We start from the raw sequence: 22,457 nt of genomic DNA, 5'->3' as shown, positions 1-22,457 counted from the left end.
TCTATCATTATCATTCCCCTACTTAATATGACTATCCACCTGACGCTTGTTATGTCTCAATTTTTTCTTTTACTTGTACCAAGTGCCTATTTACTTTCTTTTGAAAAAAATTCTAGGAATTATACGACCAAGAATATTTATTCAATAAGGTTAATAACTTAGAAATTAAAAACCAGGGCAAAGGAAAGAAGAATGAAAGCACACCATCTGTTAATTACTTAGTATAATTGTTTTGTTTAACTGTATTTACTGAGATTACTGGAAGCCAAGGTAAAAAGGAAAACATAGTAATTTATATAGGTCTTGTGATCAGAAGAGAGAAACCATTCCAGTTCTTCAGAGGAGGCAATGTTTTCTCTGGGGGTACTAAATTCTAAAATGCACTTCTCACATGGATTCTTTACAGCACACAAAGCATAATGAAAATGACCGCTCCAGCAGTCTGAAAACAAATGCAAAAATGATGTTCATGTGACTGTTTCTTACAATGACCTATAGTAGATGCTCTTGACATAACGTTTGAGCACAACTCAAATATCCCTTGTAACAACTCTTTTAACACTCTTCACCATTTCCTGACCCTAAAGGTTCTTCCCACTTCATGTTAAAGTCTTTGTGAATTGAATACTGTGCACATAAAATCCTTTCTCCCAGGCAAACGTGTCTGCTGAGTTATGGATTTGGTCAATCTAGATGATGATTCATGGGAGTTATTTTTTTCTCTTTGGATTGGGTCCATTTCTGTACAATTGGAGTCATATGAGGAAAATTAACAGGTGTTAATTTGAACAGTTATGCTGGGGGAAAAAGAATAGTTAATTATCTAATGCTCCCCCCACTCCTTACCTTCCCCCGGAGAGTCCAGATTGGCTTACAATCAGATTTCCTGCAGTTTGGACCTTGAGGGTGGGACAGGACAGTGCCGCTCAAAACTCCGCATGAAGAACCCTCCCCCTCCCCAGGGAGTGGGAGCATCCCTCTGACCATGGGCAGGGATGTGCAGTTCCAGGACACACTTGCCAAACCACAGAGATTGCGGGCCTGCTGCCCATCCATCATTATCATCATTACTTAACATTCTTCAAAGGTCAGAGCCAAAATAAATGGTCTGCTAGCCAAGTGAGTGACACCAGCCTTTACCACAGGCGTGCGTAGGCCCCTTGGTATTTAGTAGCAGTGACTTGGGTCATGTTCTTGTCTGAGTCCATCAATGTGGCCAGGCCACGGCCTCCTGCTGTCTTCCCACAACAAGTTTTTTTTTTTTTTTTCCAATTCTGTCTCACCTCCTCCCCTCTTCCCAATAATAGTTACCTTGGTATGTGTTTGCTGGCCTTTCTTTCTTTCTTTAGAATTTAAACAATGAAAGGGATTGAATTAATTGTGCTAGTGAGAGATAAAAGTATACACAGAAGGCTTTTGGGGGCTTCTGAATTTTGGGTTCCTGGCTCACCTTTGAAACTCCACTCCCCTTAGGGGTAAAGCATAGTATTGTGGTCGAAACCTTAGAGCCAAGATTCTGAGTTCAAATCCTGACTCTGCCACTTACTAGTTGAATGATCTTGGGCAACTTACTTAACCTCTCTATGCTTCAGTTTCTTCATTACAAAATGCATTTATTAATGAGAACTTCCCTCATGGATTTGAAATTTTATAGTTCATGAAAAGTGTTTAGAACTATGTCTGACTCAGTGTATTAGCTGCTATTATTATTATTAGGCTGCATAAATCTTACCACAGTGTCAGCCTTATATTGAGATCCCTCTGGGTTGTGGCTGTTTGGGAGGGAGGTGTGTGGGATTGTATTTGGAGACGGATAACGAGAAAGTGCTTCAAGCCCCAAACAGTCCAGCAAGGTAGATTTTTTTCTTTCTAACCTGGGGATAAGATGGAGTGAAACTGTGATGACTCAGAAATATCTGCATCCTAGGGCCCCATGGTCAACTCTGTTGTTAATTTTTACAGGAGGCATATTCACTTCTGGTGTGGATACATTTTGCTCCATGTGCTTACGGGGACCCAGTGTCTAGGCACAGCCTCCATTTTCTGAGGCAGGTGGACAAGGTGGCCTGGTGGACTTTGGAGCCAACCCTATCAGGCTTTGACTCTTAGCTTAGGTTAATTTTTTGACCTTTTTGAGCCTCAGTTTCCTTCTCTATAAAGTAGCAATTATAATTTTGACATTTCAGAGTCATTTTGGCGACTTAATAAGATAGCACATATGAAATATCCTCATAGTATCTTGTCTTAGAAGACATGTGGCATTTGTTAGCTTCCTTCCCTTTTTTCTTCCTATTCTTTCCTGTCTGCTTAATTTATTAAGAAAGCCCCAGTGAGGACTTCCCTGGTGGTCCAGTCGATAAGACAGCGCACTTCCACTGCAGGGGGTGCAAGTTCTATCCCTGGTCAAGGAAGTTCCACATACTGCGTGGTGCAGCCAGAAAAAAAAAAAAAAAAAAAAGCCCCAGTGTAGGAAATTTTTTTAGAGGAGTGCTTTCAAATTTAATGTGACTACAAATCACCTGGGGCTCTTGTTAAGCTACAGGTTCTGATTCAGCAGGTCTGGGGTGAGGCCCGACTCTGTCCCCCAGTGACACTGATGCTTTGTCTGAGGCCCTCACTTAGAGGACCACAGAGGGTACTGTTTTCTTTCCTCCCTTTGCATCTCATTATTACCTGTTGGATTCATGTTAGCATTTTAATAGTCTTACCACACATATCTGCACATCCAGGATTGTCATTTATTCAAGGTTGTATGTTACAGGCACCTACAAAGGTTTTTCCTCATCCAATACAGGTAGCAATGGTTGAGATCTAGAAGAAACCTATCATAGACATTTTCTCATGTTACCCATGGACCTGGAATCCCAGACTGTTTCACATAAAATGCAGTGTTCCTGCCTTGTTGAAGGCCTCCTCTCAGAATCTGGGCCCCTCCATGACTCAAGGTTGCAGGTCAGTTAGGTTAGGCAAGTGGTCCTTGTTCTTTCTTTACAGTTTGAAGGGAGATGACTTGAAGACTGTGCTTCTGCCCTCACTAAGCACCCCAGATATTTTGAGAGCCACATTCCCCAATTACTAGCCTTCTCCAGATTCATTAGATTATGTTCTCTTCAGCCTACACGGATGGAGGAGTCCACTTTTCTTTTTGTGTGTGTGTGATATACACTCGTGAGTACATACTCTTTGATGGTTCTAGATTTTAGCAGGGCTTTCAGATTTACTTTTGAGAATCCTCTTCAATGTTGTTTCTTTGTGGTTGCTGACTTCTTTAATATTTGAACTCCTCCTTTGTCCTTTCCTGCATTATTTACTGGAACTTTTCAGCCTGAACCATCAGAGTCAGTCACATCTGCTATGTTCATTTGGGAACTGGCTGTCATTGTCCTCAGGCAACTGTTCTTGAAGTAAAAAATCTGAAAGTTACTAATCTCTTTGAGTTAGAGATGTGAAGAAGAAATAATAGCCTCCTTCTTCTTCTTTTTCTAATTAAAGCAAGCCTACTTCCCCCCACCCCCCCCAACTTAGAACACTCCAAAGTGTCCACAAGTTAGAGTTTGGTCATCAGCCATGTTACAAAACAAAACAAAGTCAGTCTTTTTAAAATTTACCTTGGTGCTGTTTCATGAAGTTTCTCCTACTTGGCTGGGGTCTCCCTAACAGGTTTGCCAATTTGGGGAAGAATTTGAAAATAGCCCCAAGTAAGAACCCAGGCATTTTGAAAGTTAAGGTGGAGAAGGATTGCAGGGGGAGAAAGTTGAGAAGTATCTGAGGCAAAGAAGAGTCAGAGGAGCCATTAACATTTTCACCTTATCTAGATATATCAGCCAGGGTCATGACAAGAAATAGCACACTCAATAATCAAGGGCAATTTATTTCATAGCGACTATTTCCAAAGGTGTAGTAGGTAATGAGGACTAGTTGTAGCTGAGCTGTTATGCCCTTGTGTCTGAAGGTGATCTTGGCAGCGTGACCTCACTCCCCCCTCCCTCATTCCCCATTTCCTGCCAGAGTCCTCTGCTGAAAAAACCCAGTGGAAAGCAGAGTGCACAGGAGCCTCTCGATATAGTTCATGCTGGGCAGCCTCCTGGGCAGATAGTAGGCTGGAGTTGGGTGGACAGCACATCTAGGGGGCAAATCATTGTCTGGCACACTAGTTTTACACTGTCTTTTGAAAGACTTGTTCACCTGAAGACATTATCAATATTGTGAGCTCCTTGAGGGAAGACACTGAGTGACCTGTCCACTTATCTGTAGGATGCTAGTATTTAAATGACTGTTGAATGAATGAATGGGGCTGTTCATTTCCTTCTTTTCTCTTAACTTGCACTTGTCGGTGACCTACAATAGCTGGATGATGCTGTCTCAGTTAGGGTCCGTGTTCTTAATAGCAAGGCTTCCCATAGGGAAAGATTAACATTTTCTGTCTACATAATTATTCTACTTTTAACAACCTCATTAGTAAAACTGCTAAACAAAAATAAAATTTACTGTATTGATATCTTGAAGTCTTTTGTATTTTTATTGTCTTTATAAATGTCCAGTTTTAGCTAGGCAACACATTTATGAATCTTTAGCCCTTCTCAGTGACTATTAAACCTAACCCTGTTATTTCTGTTATTACTGGATCCCCACTGGTCAGCAGATGGGTACACTGTTTAATTTGGGAGGCCATGTGATTTTTGGTTCTTTCCCAGGCTGCTTCAAGAGAAGAACCACACAAAGGGCTAAAGTAGCCTCATTAACTATCTTCAGTAGCTTTAAAAGAAGATCCATGAATAATGCCAGGGTTCTCCTAACTGTCCAGAGGGCAGGAGTCAAAATAGAAATGAGTTTATTGGCTACAAACTTCGGAAAAGTTTCTTATGTAGTCAGATTGTCTTCTGACAATCTGGAGATTGAAGGCGCCTGGGGTTCTTGACATGCTCAGGTGTAAGGACAGAAGAAGATATTGATACATTGGTGGGAGGGGAATGAGTCCCTTCTTCATTCATTAGAGCTTTGCTGTTTTTGCCTGAGGGTTCTCAGGTTGCCTGTGTGTTGCGGGGAGGGGCTTGGGGGATAGGTGAAGGAGGTGAACCTCAGAATCCCTCAGGCATCAGGGATCCGGTCCTCAAATTTGATTTGGCTTGTTCTTTTTTTTTTTTTGTTATACACCAATGCTCACAGCAGCTCTATCTACAATAGCCAAAAGCTAAAAACAACCCAAATGTCCGTCAACCGACAAATGAACAAACAAACTGTGGTATAAGCATACAATGGAATACTACCATCAGTATGAAGGGATGAACTACAAATGACATGGATGGATCTCAGAAAGAATTATGCTGCCACAAAAGGCCATTAGGAAACTTTTAGAGGTGATGGATAGGTGTTCACTATCGTGTGGTGATGCTTTGATGGGTGATACATGTGTCAAGCTTATTAAAATTTATACTAAATATGTGTATGTCACTTCTACCACAAAAAAGCTGTTAAAAAATAAGAGTTCAGGTACACACGTCACCTCATTTTCCCTAATGTTAACAACTTATATATCCATAGTGCAATTTTCAAAACCAGGAAATTAACATTGATACAATACTATTAACTATACTATAGACCTCATTCAAACTTCGCCAGTTTTCCTCCTAATGTTCTTTTTCTGTTCCAGGATCTAATCCAGGATTCTACATTGCATTTAATGGTCTCTCCTTAAGCTTTTCCAATCTGTGGCAGTTCCTCATTCTTTGTCTTCCATGACCCTGATACTATGAAAAGTCCTGCTCAGTTATTTTGCAGTCAGTTATTTCATATCTATCAATTTGGGTTTGTCAGATTTTTTTGTCATGATTAGATTGAGGTAATGCATTTTTTAGCAAGAATATCACAGAAGTGATGTGTCCCTCTTTATGCATTCTATCATGATGTTGATGTATCTTATTACTAGTGATTTTAAACTTTATCATTTAGTTGAGTTGCTGCCCGATAGATTTCTCCACTATCTTTCCTTTTGTAATTCATAAGTGTCTTGGAGTAATTTCTGTAACTGTTCTGTTTCTCATCAAACTTTCATCCATTTATCCATTAGTGTATCTTGCCTGTAAGAATTGTTACTATGATGTTTGCCTAATAATTTTTTATTTATTGATTTTTTTAACATCTTTATTGGGGTATAATTGCTTTACAATGGTGTGTCAGTTTCTGCTGTATAACAAAGTGAATCAGCTATATGTATACATATATTCCCATATCTCCTCCCTCTTGCGTCTCCCTCCCTCCCACCCTCCCTACCCCACCCCTCTAGGTGGTCACAAAGCGTGATTCGGTTTGTTCTGGAAGTTAACTTCCGATAGGCTTCTTTCCATACACTTTTGTTAATGTGTTTTTGACAGCTCCTTCTTATTCTCATGAAATCTCTTGATATTTTACATAATTCAAGTGTGTATGGAGTATTTAGTGTCTTTGCACGTCACTCTGCCTGATTATAACTCTTGGAGCACATTTTACGGTTCTATTTCCGGTGTTCCCAAGGGTAGAAAGGGTGAGGCAGACTCACATGTCTCCCTCACATCACCCAGAATGATAGGCATTCTCTGCTCCCGTTTACATCCCCTGCTGTTAAGGCCCCTCCATTAATTGTTCTCTGAGTTCAGGTCATGCCATCCCTGGCTAAGGCTATGGGCCTAGCACTGATTTTTGCTTATTGTCGGAGGCATGCAAGTTTTTCCTTAAACAAGATTTGAAATTAGAAAAAAATTGACCTTTTTGCTTTTAGTATGGGGGTGAAGGGCTAGGGCCACTGGGGAGCCGCCTGTGGGCCTGCAGTTGAATTTTATACTACAGGCATGTTTTGTTTGGCAGGCAGGGACTCCCCCCTCCACGCCTCTCCCCGCTGCCCACCTCCCCCCCTCCCCCCACCCTCCAATTTAGACTGGGATGCTTTATTTTTTTTTATTTTTTAAGATTTTTATTTATTTATTGGCTGCTTTGGGTCTTCATTGCTGCACGTGGGCTTTCTCTAGTTGCGGTGAGCGGGGGCTACTCTTCATTGTGGTGCGCGGGCTTCTCACTGTGGTGGCTTCTCTTGTTGCGGAGCACAGGCTCTAGGCACGCAGGCTTCAGTAGTTGTGGCATGTGGGCTCAGTAGTTGTGGCTTGGGGGCTCTAGAGTGCAGGCTCAGTAGTTGCGGCGCACGGGCTTAGTTGCTCCGCAGCATGTGGGATCTTCCCGGACCAGGGCTTGAACCCGTGTCCCCTGCATTGGCAGGAGGATTCTTAACCACTACACCACCAGGGAAGCCCTAGACTGGGATGCTTTAAATGGAACACACATTCTCCTGTTTGTCTCAAGCTCCATTACAGTTTATTGTTGAATTGGTTCTCTTAGGGACACCCAGAATCTTTTAAGTTCTCTCTTTCCCCGAACAGTTTAAAAAAAAATTTTTTTTTTTTTTTGACTGCGCCTCGAGGCTTGTGGGATCTTAGTTCCCCAAACAGGGATTGAACCCAGGGCCATGAGAGTGAAATCCTGGAATCCTAACCACTAGGGAACTCCCCCTGAGCAGTTCAAAAAATAGTCCTGAGTTCCAGGTTAATTAAACCTGTTTTTACATTTGGCTTGGGATTTAGCTACTTACTTGTATAAATCAGATGATTCCTTATTCATTCTGTAAAAATAATGAAATTTAAAATTGTATACTTCATTAGAGTTTATGGGATGTTTTTATCTAATTCACTGGATAATCACAATAATCCCGTAGCCAGGGAGGTAGGTATTTTTCTCCATATTATGGATGGGAGGTAATATAGCCTGGTGATTAAGAGTGTGGGCTCTGGGGTTAGACAAGTGGAGTTTGAATTTCAGCTTTAGTAATTACTAGCCTAGTCTCAACTAATAAACCCATTCAGTTTCCTTGTCTGTAAAATGAGGAGGAGATACCTATCTTATAGGGTCATTGTGAGAAGTAAATGATTAATTCATATAAAGCAATTGGAACAATACCTGGCATATAGTAAGTAGTCAATAAATTCTAACTGTGAAAACTATTATTGTTATTAATAGTCTATGAAGAAATGGAAACTCAGAAAAGTTAAGCAATCTAAGGTCACCTAGCTAGTTGGCAGGAGGGTTGGGGCTTTAATCAAGATTTGGAAGCTTCTGGTACTAGTTTCTTTCCTCTATATTTACCACTGAATTCCTCATGCATTCCGGGGGGACTGTAAAATGAGTCATCCTTTCCTTCATCTTTCTTATCTTCATTTTCTTTTTGTTTCCTCCATTTAAAATTCATGGTTATTGTCTGTCCAGTAATGAGATCCACATGCCAGAATTCAGCATGAGAGGTATCAGCAAAGTATAGGGATGTCTGCAGCCCTGCAGATGGACTCTCCTTGACACAGAGATGCTGGGGACTCCTGGGGTCCCTCTGAATTTCGTGGAGATAGGTAGTCTGGAAAAATTAACATATTTCTCTTAAAGTATACGGTTGTTGCCACACATTCAGAGGCTTTTAAAAACAATTAATAAGCATATACTTCTCGATGCCTTAGTTTCTTTCCTCTTAAGAGGGAGAATACTTAAATTTTGGTGATCTCATTTGTCATTTCACATCCCTGTGAGGTAGTGAAAAAAATAGGCTATGTTATTTGGTTATATTATTTGGCAGTGGGTAGGGGAGTAATAAAAGTCCAGTGTGAAAAGAACACAAACTTTGGAGTCAGGCAGATGAGGTTCAAATCCTGGCTTCTCCACTGTTTGTCTCCAAGTCCCATTTTCCTCATCTGTATAATAAGGATAAGCAGAGTTGTTTGGAGGCCTAAAGGAGAGATAATGCCAGGTACTTAGCATGTAAGTATGGCTGTTACTGCTGTTGTGGGGAGGTGACTTTTCACACTGTCCACTGTCACAGTTATGTAGGGACCCAGGTCTCCTCATTCCTCATGAATCATGCATGGACTTCTTCTCCTGGGTATATTGTTTCTTTACATTTTAAAATCCAAGTGTTTTGACCTTTTGATTACTAATTTATTTTTAATGTGCCTATCATGGAAGATTGCTGGTTCTGGTGTGTTCATTAGGCCACGCACAATGCCCATTACGTCAAAATACCAAGCTGACCTCGTGTCATGAAGCATAATTAATGTTAGTGAATCCAACAAGGAATATGACACTTACAGGATCTCTCAAATGATGTTTGGGCAGCTATTCTCAGAAAGTGAAAGCAGCGGGTGTTTTTTGAGTATTTACTTTGTGCTCGGCATTGTGTGAGGTAGGGGACACAAAAGAAACAGCTATTTTATCTGTTTCTCACAGGACTGACAATTTTCTGGGGTAAATAGATGTGATTGAAACCTGACACTATTAAAGAGCAATAATGAACACTATGTGATTCAGTCTTATTAGTTAAGTGGGCTCTGGTCTGGGCACTGCATGGGCTGTCATAGACTGATGGATAAACACACAAGGAAGGCCACACTTAAAGCATGGTTTGGTAAATGAGCATAGAGTTATATACAGAGAGCACAGAAGAGGGATTATGTGGAGTGTGTGTGCCTTTGGGCGGTGGTGAGGGCTCCGAGGGAGAGGTGACACTTGGGTTAATCCTGATGACGAGTGGGGGATTCTGGAGAGAGGAGTACTGAGTGAGGAGGACAGGAAATCACAGTTTTAAAGGCACTGAGAGAGCCTGGGGGTGACGAGGAACAGCATTTTTCCAGTGGTCTGAGCCTAGGGTTTACGGGGTTAGTGGTGGGAGAGCAGGATGGAGGTGTGAGCAAGGGATAAGTCATTAGAGATGTTGTGTACCACAATGAGAAGTATGATCGTCAAGTCACTGGCAACCAAGCAAGCAAGAGATGATTATATCAGTGCTTCACAGTGATCACTGTAGGGGAATCTTCCAGTAAAACAGGTAAGAAATAAAGGCTTGAACCAAGTCTTAGAAGAAAAAAAAAAATGAATGAGTGAATGAATAGTAGGGTAAGTGGATGATACTGTTAGTGTTGTGAGGGTTTAGAGAAGCAGGATGCCATAGAGGGAACAGTATTTGAGGAAGACTGTGTGATGGAGGAAGATTTGAGTGGACTTGCCCATAGTAGGTAGCCAATAAGCCGGATATTGGATGGCAATAGGATTTATATGAGAGAAGACAGGAAATAATACCAGGTTACATAAATGTGTGAGATGGTCATGGAGACAAATATAATTGGAAAAGAGTGGTAGATAATATGATTTCATGTGTAAATTGGTTGCACATTTTGGAAAGCTTTGAAATGCCAGGTTGAGGAATTTGAACTTATTTCTAGGAAATAAGAAGACATAGAAGGAGTAGGAAGCCATAGAAGATTCTTAAATAGATATTTTGACATTTTCAGTTTGGATTAGAAATGTGTTAATGTATTGGGCCTCTTCATCTTGACTGGAGGAAGGTGTGTCTGATGAGATGACACTAGTTCTGATTCTTATATTTAATGGAAAAGCCGCAGAGGCAGCATTACTTTTGGACCGGAAAATAAGGTTGGATGACCTCACTTTGGCTGTGGGGAGACTGTGGAGTAGTCCACTGTTGGGAGACAAAGAAAGCTGAGGCAGAAATGAGTGAGTGCCCATATGAGATTTTTGGTGATGCCAGTCTAGAGAGGGAATGGAGCAAATACAGGAGAAACTGCTTGCCCTGTGGAGTCTTTTAGGGATAGCAAATACAGTCGGCCCTCCTTATATCTTCAGGTTCTGCATCTGCAGATTCAACCAACCATGGATCAAAAATATTCCGAAACATAGTCCAGAAAGTTCCAAAAAGCAAAACTTGAATTCGCTGCACACTGGCAACTATTTACGCGGCATTCACATTGTATTTACAACTATTTACATAGTATTTACATTGTATTAAGTATTATAAGTAATCTAGAGATTATCTAAAGTATATGAGAGGATGTGCATAGGTTATGTGCAAGTACTTTGACATATTATATAAGGAACTTGAGCATCCTCAGATTTTGGTATCCCGTGGGGTCCTGGAACGAATCTCCTATGGGTACTGCGGGACGAGACTGTACACAACATGCACAGTCAATATCTCATTCCAACTCATAGCAGACATTAATTGATCTTTGTATGTTTTCCTATTGAGCTTAATGGTAGTCTTGGACTTCTTGTTAACCCAATGCTGCAGGCAGCTACTATCAGTTGATCAGAGCTGCACTGGAATTCAAACCCATATGTCATGTCTGGAGTAGGAAATGAATGAGCAACAGATTATGATTTACTCACAGTGCAAATCAATTTTTACTTTTCCAGGTGGAACTTGCAGAAATCTGCACCAAGAGTGAGCATTACATTGGCACTGAAGGAGGAGGGATGGACCAGTCCATATCATTTCTTGCAGAAGAAGGAACTGTAGGTGGCATTGAGTTATTTGGAAATATCCACCAGGGAATGTTCACCCAGAGAGGAAGGGCTTGAGATCCCCAGAGTGCTTTTTTTTCTGGGCAGCCTATTCTTTTAGGCTCTATTGTAGGATGGTATTTCTCAACTGCTTTGTAATTCAAGGCTATCACCAGTTCACTGACTCTGTTTCATGTTGATCACCTCTCCCTTAAGCTTCCAGAATCATACCTCAGGTGTCTAGGTTTTTTTTTCCCCCGTCCTTCTAATGCATTGTTAGCATGCGATTTCTCAACTCCCTAGTTATTGGGACCTCTTTTCTCGCTCTTGTCCCAAATCATTTCGTCTCATGGCATTTTCATAATCTCCTGTTGGTTTTAAACCCAAATGTTAGTTCTCTTACCACATATATTCACTCGTCCTCTTTTTTGTAATTTACTCTATGGTATCATTTTTCTCTGCCAACATTTTTGGGGTTTTAGTGGTAGGGAAAAGAATGTTGACAGGAAGCCAGGAATGAATTCCTTAGCCAATACCACTTCCCCTTGGTTATCAACTCCCATAGACAGAGCAGAGGTTTTCATAGTTGCCATAAACTGACCATTTCCAAAATAGAAACAGACATTTCTTTAAAATCTTTTCTTAGTTTTCGATCAGATTCCTACAGGTTTGGCTATTTTCCAAGAATACCTGGATTTCTTCTTATTAAGAGTATTTGTTGTTGATTCCCCTAAGCCAAAGACAGGAGGCATGAGGAAATTTGGTTTAATGCTAAGAAAATACTCTGGGTCTTTTGGATGAGACCTGACAAGCAGACATGATGGCAAGAGTCCTGTTGTTAACATAAGTTAGCTGTAGAGTCTGAACAAAGTCCAGATTCTTTGGGCTTGCAAAGTACTTCATGATCTGACCCCTGCTTTACCTGCCCTCCGCTCAGTTCTATCCTCTCACCGTGGCTCATCCCTCAAACACTAAGCTCCAGCTAAATTGCAATACCCAAAACTCTATTAACACCTCATATTATTTTTTGCCTGTGAACTTGCTTATACTCTTCCCTCTTCTTGACATCCTGTTTGGGTAAAGAAACCCTCTGTCTGTCCTACTTTTGCTCATCCTTTAAGTCTCAGTTTAGATTTCCCTTTTTTTCAGGGGCACCTACACTAGGCTATATCTGATCAGGTGCTACAACTGTGTTTCTATATAGTGCCCTGTGCTTTGCTACCCTTTTAACACAACCTGGCAGTGTATTTGACTACTTGACTGCTTTTCCCACTAGATTGTAATCTCTATGAGGGCAGGGACAGTGTCTGTCCCGTTCACTCTTGTATCTCCAGTGCCTAGTACAGTGCCTGGAAGTCAGTAAATAATATTTGAATGAATAAATGGATGCATTTTTGGGAAAAATTTTTACTAAGGTAAATAAATGCGTAAATGGTTAAACATTTTCTGAATTCTAATACATTATATCTCACCTGTAATTTTTTTCTCAATAGGCCAAGTTAATAGAATTTAGTCCTCTGAGGGCAACTGATGTGAAACTCCCAAGTGGAGCAGTGTTTGTGATTGCCAACAGTTGTGTGGAAATGAATAAAGCAGCAACTTCTCATTTCAATATCAGGGTGATGGAGTGTCGGCTGGCTGCAAAGGTATGAACTTGGCAAACTAGTGAAACTTGAAGTTTCACTAGGCTTTCTCTTGTTCTTTTTCTCTTTGTTCCCTATTATTTTGTCTGTTTCCCTAAAATTTAGGGCAACATTCTGACTGCAGCAATGTCCTAACTGAAGTTTTTTAATACAGAGAAATTTGATTTCAAACTCAGGAGATAAATAAACGTATAGGTGTGCCTTGCAACCTCTAGCTATTTGGAAACTATGTGAACTTCACAGTTGAGTCTTCTAGGGTGGAAATGGGGAGAAGAGGACAGCTCAACTTATATCTGTGTAGTACAGGCCATGGGTTAGGTCTACGGGTGGAGAAAGATAGTTGGGGTGAATGATGGGAGGTGACCATAACTAATCTTGTTTCTTCGACAAAAGTGACGATAGCCTCAACCCTCAGTCCTCTCACATGCACCATTGGCCATCACTGTTCCTTCTAAAAATACAGGCTTGGTGTCTACTAGGGAAATGCACACCAGAAGGGAGTCTTGGCAGTTCTCTGTTCCACAGCTTAAAAGACACTTGCTAGTCTAGCCTTAAATCTACTTAGGAAGTATTCACTGAATACCTGTTGTACACTTAGCATGAAGATATACAAAAGGATACAGGACATAAGAATAGAGAGAGTAGAGAGTAAAGGTTAGGGGGATTTGAAATAGGAAATGGTTAGTATTTGATCAGGTGGTATGTAAACAGGTACTCTAAAAAGTGGCACAGAAATTAAATGTTATGTAAGATCTAGAATGGCACATGTTATGATTTAAAAGTTGGAGAGAACTGAGGCTGGGAGCTGGGGAGTAGAGTCTTGGTCAGGAGCTCTACCATGCTTTCTCCCCGTCATCCTTCAAATAGCAGATAGAATGATGGCGTACAAATTTAAATCTGATCAGGTAGTTCCCCTGCTTAACACCTTTCAAAAGCTTTCCATTTCATTGGAATAAAGTCAAAAGTCCTTATCGCTTCCTGGAGAGAACTGCAAGATCCGATATGTGCCTCATCCTCTTCCTCTCTTAGCATCCCTCAGTCCCATTACACTCTAGCCATGATGCTTATTCTCAACGCAGGGACTTTGTACATGCCCTGAATGCTCTCGCTCCAGCCCTCTATGAAGTCTCAGCCCAAGTATCCCTCAGGAAAGCCTTCCTTGACTTCCTTACTCCCAGACTAAGGTGGGGCTCTCTTTATATTTCATAGCACTTGCACCTCTCAGGTATGATACTTATCACAGTTGTTTGATGTCCGTCTCTTCTTTCTGACTTGATTTTACCTGAGGGCCAAGACTGTCCATCTTGTTAATTCTTATATCCCTAAGGCCTGGTATAGTGCTTAGGCTGAAGTAGGCACAGGGTAAACATGTGTTGAATAAATGAAAAACTATTCCCTGGGTTACCTGCCCTGTCATATTTATTTTGCTCAATTTCACAATTTTTTACAAGTGCATAGGGTGTGCCCAGCACTGAACTAGATACCATGGAGCTGTGTAAGGTGTAGTTATCCCTTGGGCTGACATACCACTTTGCCCCTTACTCCCATCCCCTGAAGTTGTGAAGTTGGGAATGGATGAGCCAGAAAATAAAAGTTTTTCTTTTTTTCTGGAAAATTTTAGTGTTAAACATTTTTTTAAATCATGATTTAAGTGTTTTAAATATGCAATTTACTTATTCAGATAATTTCTAAAAATTCTATGAAAGAAATGTTTCAATATTAAACTCTTCTGATCAGTGCATATATGAGAAGAAGTAGTGCAGTAAACTTTTCAATGTCAAAGGCTTCAGTGAATGTTTTTCCCTCTTAGGGCAAACTTCCTCTTTCAGGAGATGGAAGAAATTAGTGTCTTATTTGTTTAAGGGCTTATTCTTGTTGACTTTTTATTTTGAGGTATATGAGTAAGTGCTGCCTTCCTGAGGAGACCTCAAACGTACACAACATTGTTTTCAGAGTTTTATCACGAAATTAGATATCATTTATGAGACCCATAGGTGAGCCAAAACAAGTACGAGATGTGTGAAATGGGTTCATATTGTAACGATGCTTTTCCAAAGATGCAAGAAGAAAATGAGAAATAAAATTGTGGTGCTGAAGCTCTGTAGTGAAAGTTGTCAGGATGGGAGAGGGAGGTGTCTTTTGGGAGTTAACTAGAAAAAGGGCTTCTCTTTCTGGAGCAGTAGCTGAAAACCTTAATCCGCTGCAGAACTTTTTGTTCTTGAGGCTGTCTTCTGAGTTTAACTGTATAACTCCATGTGTATTTTAGAGGTACTTTGGTCAGTGAAATTGGCTTTTTGCCACACACTCCTCCCAATTGATGTAGATAAAACACATTATTTTAAGTACTCTGAATTTTTCTCTTTTGAAATATGGAAGAAAGAAAATTGAAAGGCTTTATCAAGATGCAGAATGTTTTCTAAATCACGTTGCTGCAAATCATGAGAATCCAAGGTTATATACAAAAGGAAAATAAAGATAAAACTGCTAATATAGGCTCTGCAGATAGATCTTGATGCCAAGAATATGCTCTTGCCTAGGGAATATAGGCTGGAATTCTGCTAAGCTTATTTTAATTACAGTATGGTGCCATTCTTCCGTTTTCAGCAACGTGTGAATGAATATAATTTTTGTTTGGAAATGGTCTCATTAAATCAGGAAATAAACTCTCGTAAAAAAAGTAAAGAAGCTTGTCTTAATCTGAACAAACTTGCTGCTTTCAGACAATAAAAATGAAGTGTTAGTGGAGAAATGACAGATCAGGATAGTTTTTGTTTTGTTTTGTTTTGTTTTTTTGCGGTACACGGGCCTCTCACTATCGCGGCCTCTCCCGTTGCAGAGCACAGGCTCCGGACGCGCAGGCTCAGCGGCCATGGCTCACGGGCCCATCCTCCCGGACTGGGGCACGGACCCGTGTCCCCTGCATCGGCAAGCGGACTCTCAACCACTGTGCCACCAGGGAAGCCCTGAGGATAGTTTTGAAAATGATTCTGATTAAGTAGAGCTCCACATGGAAAAATTGTAATAAATAACACTTATTTTTCCTCTCCTCCTATTTCCCCAAGGTACCTTTTTGAAAAATGAGTACCTTTTGTATCTACTTAGCACAGGAAAGTACACTAAACCAATGAAGATGATTTTTCTTTGTTTTGCTTTAATGTTGGTAATTTCTTCTGTTCTTAAGTCTCCTTTCTCTCCCTCTCTCTCTCTTCCTCCCTGCTCCTCTCTTTCTAACAGCTTCCCCAAACTAATTAATGCAGATTCATTAAAAGAGTCTTGCAGAGGCATTTGAACTAAAATTTAAAACATTTCAAGGCAAACACAATAGAGATTTATAATTATTATTTGTGTAAATGATTCTTTTTTTTGAATTTTATTTTATTTATTGTTTTCTACAGCAGGTTCTTATTAGTTATCCATTTTATACATATTAGTGTATATATGTCAATCCCAGTCTCCCAGTTCATCCCACCACCAAATGAGTCTTTTAAGTGAAGCACATTTTTATGTTCTTAAATTAACAAAGTAGCCAGAAATCTTTAATGAGCACAAAGTTTTTCATATTTTATACATATTCAGTGGCTTAAACTTTTCCAGAATTGGGGGACTTCCCTGGTGGTACAGTGGTTAGGAATCTGCCTGCCAATGCAGGAGAGAGACTTGGAGCGCTTGTCTGGGAGGATCCCAGATGCCACGGAGCAACCAACCCCGTGCGCCACAACTACTGAGCCTGTGCTCTAGAGCCTGCGAGCCACAACTACTGAAGCACGTACGCCTGGAGCCCATGCTCTGCAACAAGAGAAGCCACCACAATGAGAAGTCCATGCACCACAATGAAGAGTAGCCCCCGCTCGCCACAACTAGAGAAAGCCCAGGCACAGCAACGAAGACCCAATGCAGCCAAAAATAAATTAAAAAAAATTTTTTTTCCCAGAATTGCCCTATGTCTATAAAAAAGAGTATCTCTTAATTATATTGAGGGATAAAATGTGTGATGCTGATAATAAGTATGGGAAGTCAAAAAGGGAAGGGAAATTATGCTGTTGCATTTTGCATACCCTGAGCTTCTTGTGGCAACATGTGAAGCAATGAAGGAGAGGGTTTCATGTGGTCCTTTGACGCTTCAAGGAAAATTTACAGTGTGATTTTTTACAGAGCGTGTCTGGTTAGCGGCCATCACTCATCCAGTTCTTTTTTTTTTTTTTTAGCTCGTGCCACTTAGTGGTCAATATGGAGCTTATTCTTTGTCTGGTGAGGAGAAGTGGTATAATATTCTCAGGGCTTCTGCAGTTTTCTTGAATTTGAGTGGAGAAAAACCAAACACCCAGGAATGTAGCCAGTTTCACTCAGCCTGTTGATTTAGTTGAGCTCACTCTGCCAGGGTGCTGGTGTGGAGTATCCCAGGACGGTGAGTCCTGGCTGCAGGGCAGAGCACGCACACACTGGGGAATAGTGGAACCAGGTGTAGCAGGACCTTGAGTGCTGTACTGAGGATCACCCAGGCTTGGTCCTGGAAGTGCAAATGTTAGCAAGGTATTCTAGAAATATTAAGCTGGCAGCAGGAACTTTTGTTTGGTTGAAGAGAAGTGGGTCTTAAAGTGTCAGGGGGGACAGGATAACAAGAGAGGGATACGGAAGAAGCTCTGACAGAACCTAGTAAAGGGTCAGGTATAAGGCTGTCTGTGATTGGGTTTCTGTCTTCCTTTTGGCTTCAATGCCATTACGTTGAGGAATGACCACCCTCCCCACTTCCATTGTGTTAAATGCCCTTTTATATGCTCTTGCCACATCCTGTATTTTTCCATTATAGTAGTTTATCACAAATGGAGTAAGTTCTTCACTATATAATTATTAATTGATGCCTGTCTCCTCGGGTTGACTCTGAGCTCCCTGCAGTCAGGAGCCATGAGTGCTTCATACCCTGCAGTGAACACGCATGGCATGCAGACATGTGCAGGTAAAGGCTAAGTGTTGAGTCGAAAAGGGCTGTAGTTTTAAGCTGAAATGATGGGTGGAAAGCACTCATAGATATGGGGAAGGTAGGATGGAAGGTGATATGAAAGTGGGAGGTGATGATACTTCCCCATGGAATTTTCTTGTAAGTGGTTAGAAATTTGAGGTTGGAATGTTTCTCTTGGCTTGGACAATAGTCTTTCAACTATTTTGAGATAATAGTTGAAACCAAGGACTGAGTTCAGTTTGCTGAGGGAGAGAATGTGGCAAGAGAAGAGCAGAAGGCCAGGGGTTAAATTTGGGAGATGGCTTCAATAATAATGAAAGGAGAAAACTGAGTCATGGGTGGAAATGTAAGGACCAGAGAGGTGAGAGGGAAACCGGGAAAATTCAGGAGAATTTTGGAGAACGTGGAGAGTGGGGATGACCAACACTGGGGAAGGTCAACATTGTGAATGTGTTCATGATGGTTATGAGCGGAACATGGGCATGAAGTCACTGTGGAATGGCTCCATGAAGTTGGAGGAGGGTGAGGGGGAGATAAGCCAAAAAAAAAAAAAAAAGTATCCACAATAAAAACAGTTATGTATGATCCCATTTATGTCAAACTGTATGTGTGTACGTGTGTAAGAAGTGTGCATAAAAAATGTATCATAGGGTATCAGTTGGGAGATTGGTGGTTATCTTATTGGGATGATTACAGGTGATTTATTTTATACTTTGTAATTTTTTTAAACTTCAAATTGTTATGTGTTTCTTCAAATTTTAAATATAAGCATGGGTGATTTATAGAACCCAAACCAACAACAACACAGCTGCTTTTGTTGTGTGGAAAACAACTTGTCAGAGAAGGGATTTGAAATTTTATCCTTTGCTGACCTGGTGAGGAGAAAGACTTGACACTTCCGTTGACTTGTAAAATGCAATGAGAACATCAGAGAGAGGTGGGTTCTGACAGACAGCCTCCTGAGTTCGAGTCCACATCTTAGCACTCTCCTACCACACCCTCTTAATAGAAGCCCCAGAGACCCTCTCAGACTGAAGATGTCTTCTAGCTGCAGGAGAACGCTGAGTTTGCACATGAGACAGCCTGGAAGTCTGGGGAGCTAACACCCTTGGAATCAGCCCTCAATCAATGGTGGATGAGAGTTAGCAGGTAAATATCTGAGCTTTCTTGTCTATGCGTAGGACACATCCGAGCTTTATACATACAGGTCCCAGAGGGTCCAGCAGGCCCCGCTTCACCTCTCACATCACTGCACTTCATCTTGGCTTCTCTTCCTGTCTCATTTTCCACTCCTCTACCAGCACTTCTCTGTGTCTCCCTCTCCCCCTAAATTCTTGTCTCAGGGCCTGCTTCCGAGAGAAACCAACCTAAGACAGGGTCCTAGCACTATTTATCTACCTCTTTCCATGACTGTGGACAAAATATTCGTTGCCTGCTTTCTTGTCCACAGAGCATCAGCCAGGCTCAGGAACCTCCCAGGAATGGAATCGGAAATAAACACCTAATGTTTATAGTGGTGAAAAGAAAATGGTAGATGTTGACAAAGAATTGCTTTCCCGTATATCCCCACCCTGCTGCTGAGTGAGGAGCTTGTCACAAAATGACCCATAGCCCTGACTCCTAGCCCTGCTTCACAAATGTGAAGTAGGGCCAGGCGACAGGGCTGTGAGTGGCAAATGCCCTCATGAAGTTCTGTCTTGGGCAACAGATCTTACCCACCCACTTGCCTCAACTGCAAGTCATCTTTCTGTTTCCTGCGCCAAATTTTAGAGGGCTTAAGCAGCTTTCCGATTTTACTCCTACAATGTAGTGCACTCAGCGACTCATGGCTGTGCAGCTGTCCTTGAGGGCATGTGGTAGGTTTCATTCTTAATTGAAATACACACCCAGTTGGCCACGTGGACCCTCCAGCTGAGAGCTAAGCCGGCCGAACAGCAAACTGGGATATTGCTAGAGTGAATGTTAGTGCCTCTGTTTGTGGAACAAAAGTGCATTGGGAGGCTGCCTTTGAAAACAGCTCTGTAGGCAGCAGGCAACCCTCGAAGACTTTCTCCCCACACAGTCCTGGGCCAGTTTCCTGGGATCAAGTGCCTGAGGCAAAGTGACTTGTTCACATGAGGTCAGGGTTGGGAACTTGGAGATGCTGTTTACTGCAAGGTTCTTAGGAAGAGCCCATTCTCATCACTTGGGGGTCGTTCTTTGATTTTTTTTTTTCCATTTCCTTCTTATTTTAGAAGGAACCCATCTATCGAAGTGTTTTAAATCACTGGAATGTTCACTTCTAACACAAAAATTAGTTTGTATTTAGAAACCATTTCTAAAACTTGAGTGGTGATTTGAGCTAAAATGAGTAGTGTGACATGGATATCAAGCATAGCCCATTGAGAATGTGGCCTTGGGGAAGCAAGAAAGAGGTACAGGACTCGGGTTAAATTTCCAACTCTGTTCTTACTAGGTAGGTGACTTTGGGCAAGTCACTCTCATCTCTTAAATAGGGTAATAATACCTATCTCACAGAGCTGTCAAGGCTGAAAAGAAATAAAAAGCACGTTTAAATCACACAGCGCTATACAAGTGTGAATTATTTCTGTTAACTTCATTGTTTACCTCAGTTGGATTTGGATCTGTGTTTCGAGGAAGTGTAATTCTAGGAGATCATCCACTTCAGCTCTTTTTCTGTATAAAATAAATATATTGTATGTTTTTCTTTTGTTTTATGTATGTCTGTAAGTTTTCTGAAATTATTTTTGGAATACACTGGCATAGAGACCATGAATGAATGAGTTGAATGAGTGAATGAGTTAGTCTATGGAGGCGTCAATCTAGCACTGCTAATAAACATTAAATGTGCTAAGCAAACAAGGTCAGAAGAAAGGTCTTAGCTTGTAGCCCTGCTTTAAAAATGGCACCATGGGGCTTCCCTGGTGGCGCAGTGGTTGAGAGTCCGCCTGCCGATGCAGGGGACACGGGTTCGTGCCCCGGTCCGGGAGGATCCCACATGCCGCGGAGCAGCTGGCCCCGTGAGCCATGGCCGCTGAGCCTGCGTGTCCGGAGCCTGTGCTCTGCAGCGGGAGAGGCCGCAACAGTGAGAGGCCCGCATACCGCAAAAAAAAAAAAAAAAATGGCACCATGTTCTGTGAAATAACTGAACAGAAAAATGTAATTCTATTGTCTTTTTCACCAGTTCTACCTTAAAATCATTAACTCCTTTCAAATGTATGAGCCAGAGTTTTAAAAAGAGGATTAATGAATATAAGAACTACTGTTATTAACATTCTTCAGAAGTGAGTGGCCCTAACCAAGTACAATGGTCTTTTGGTAAATCTGCTTCCTGTGAAAAAGAAAGAAAATCAAATCATCGGCATAATAGAAGAGTAAATCAGATGCACATTTCCCCTTCCTTTGTTTGCTTCTTTTTGCCATTTGTGCTGTCTGCACCTGCGGTCCTCACACCTGGGGAATGAATTTTGTAGACCTCAGGGTGAGAGATACCTTCACCGTTTTGATTGTTACCTGCTCCGAAGGGTGGTTTGGGAAAAATGAGGGACACACATTCTGGAGTGAGGTTCCCATGAGTGGACCAGTTTACAAAGGTTTGGTTTATATCTCACCCTCTGCAGTAGATTGAGGGGGTGCCTCAGGATGCAACTGGAAGCCAAACTCTTTTCTTGAGGGTGGAGAAACATACAGCTCTACTACACCAATGACCTAATGCAGTGGTGTTTCGTAAGGTCACCAATGAGGTTTTCATTTAAAATCTGGGAATTGACTCCAAACGCCCAGATACTTAAGTTCATTAGCCATTTCAAAGAGGCATGTTGTAAACAGGAAGTGCTCAAATGAAATCGGGCATGCAGTGCCCACCTCAGGACCCAGATCATGTGAGATTTGAATAGTTTTCTGTAGACTTTATAGAGAGTGGTGTATTGGGGATGAACTGAATAGGGACAAAAGGACAAAATTATTCAAAGAAATAGCCCTGAGGGAAAGTGGTGACAGGCAAAAAAATCAGTGGAGGATTAGCTTTTTTAGGAAAAATACTCAACTAGCCTGTGAGTGTCACACAAGCATGTTTAATCTCAAACATCTGAACCGAGCGTGCATTTTCAAGCAATGGTGGGAATTGTGGATAGGTTGAATGGAAACAAAAAAGCTTGAAGTTGAATCTGGCTCATTAAAATAGTGCATATCAATATCTGAAATGAAAACTGACGATTATCTTGGTTTGAACTTGCAGCTCCTGGCTAAGCACAAATGCTTGCCATGGGAGGAAGTGTTGCGGCTGGAGGAGGTGCAGGCCAAGCTGGAGGTCAGTCTGGAAGAAATGTTGTTGATCACAGAAGATACCCTTCACTCTGAACCCTACAGCCCTGAGGAGATCTGCAGGTGTCTGGGAATTAGCCTGCAGGAACTCAAGACCCAAATCCTGAGTCCAAACACTCAAGACGGTGAGTCTGCTGGAGAAAATAAGGGCATGGGTTGTTTCCCCACTCACA

At 41.4% G+C, this 22,457-nt stretch overlaps 1 protein-coding gene across 12 annotated transcripts in view; it reads left to right on the top strand.

Moving 5' to 3' along the window:
• The window catches only part of GALK2 (galactokinase 2), a 142,698-nt gene that overhangs the window by 70,804 nt on the left and 49,437 nt on the right, over nt 1–22,457 (top strand). For all 12 annotated transcript variants that reach the window (XR_016392104.1, XM_089907254.1, XM_089907255.1 and 9 more), the window contains 3 exons: nt 11,275–11,373; nt 12,855–13,007; nt 22,199–22,409. Coding sequence is in view for 11 of the 12 variants with exons in the window: in XM_089907254.1 (XP_089763380.1) it covers nt 11,275–11,373; nt 12,855–13,007; nt 22,199–22,409 (463 nt within the window). In the remaining variant the exon portion in view is untranslated. The remainder of the gene's footprint in view (nt 1–11,274; nt 11,374–12,854; nt 13,008–22,198; nt 22,410–22,457) is intronic.

The sequence above is a fragment of the Delphinapterus leucas genome, chromosome 2 (genome assembly GCF_059928025.1).
Source record: "Delphinapterus leucas isolate spDelLeu-1000000601 "Yukka" chromosome 2, BTC_Dleu_Yukka2, whole genome shotgun sequence".
Lineage (NCBI taxonomy): Eukaryota > Metazoa > Chordata > Mammalia > Artiodactyla > Monodontidae > Delphinapterus > Delphinapterus leucas.
This window is presented reverse-complemented; position numbering and strand designations above follow the sequence as displayed.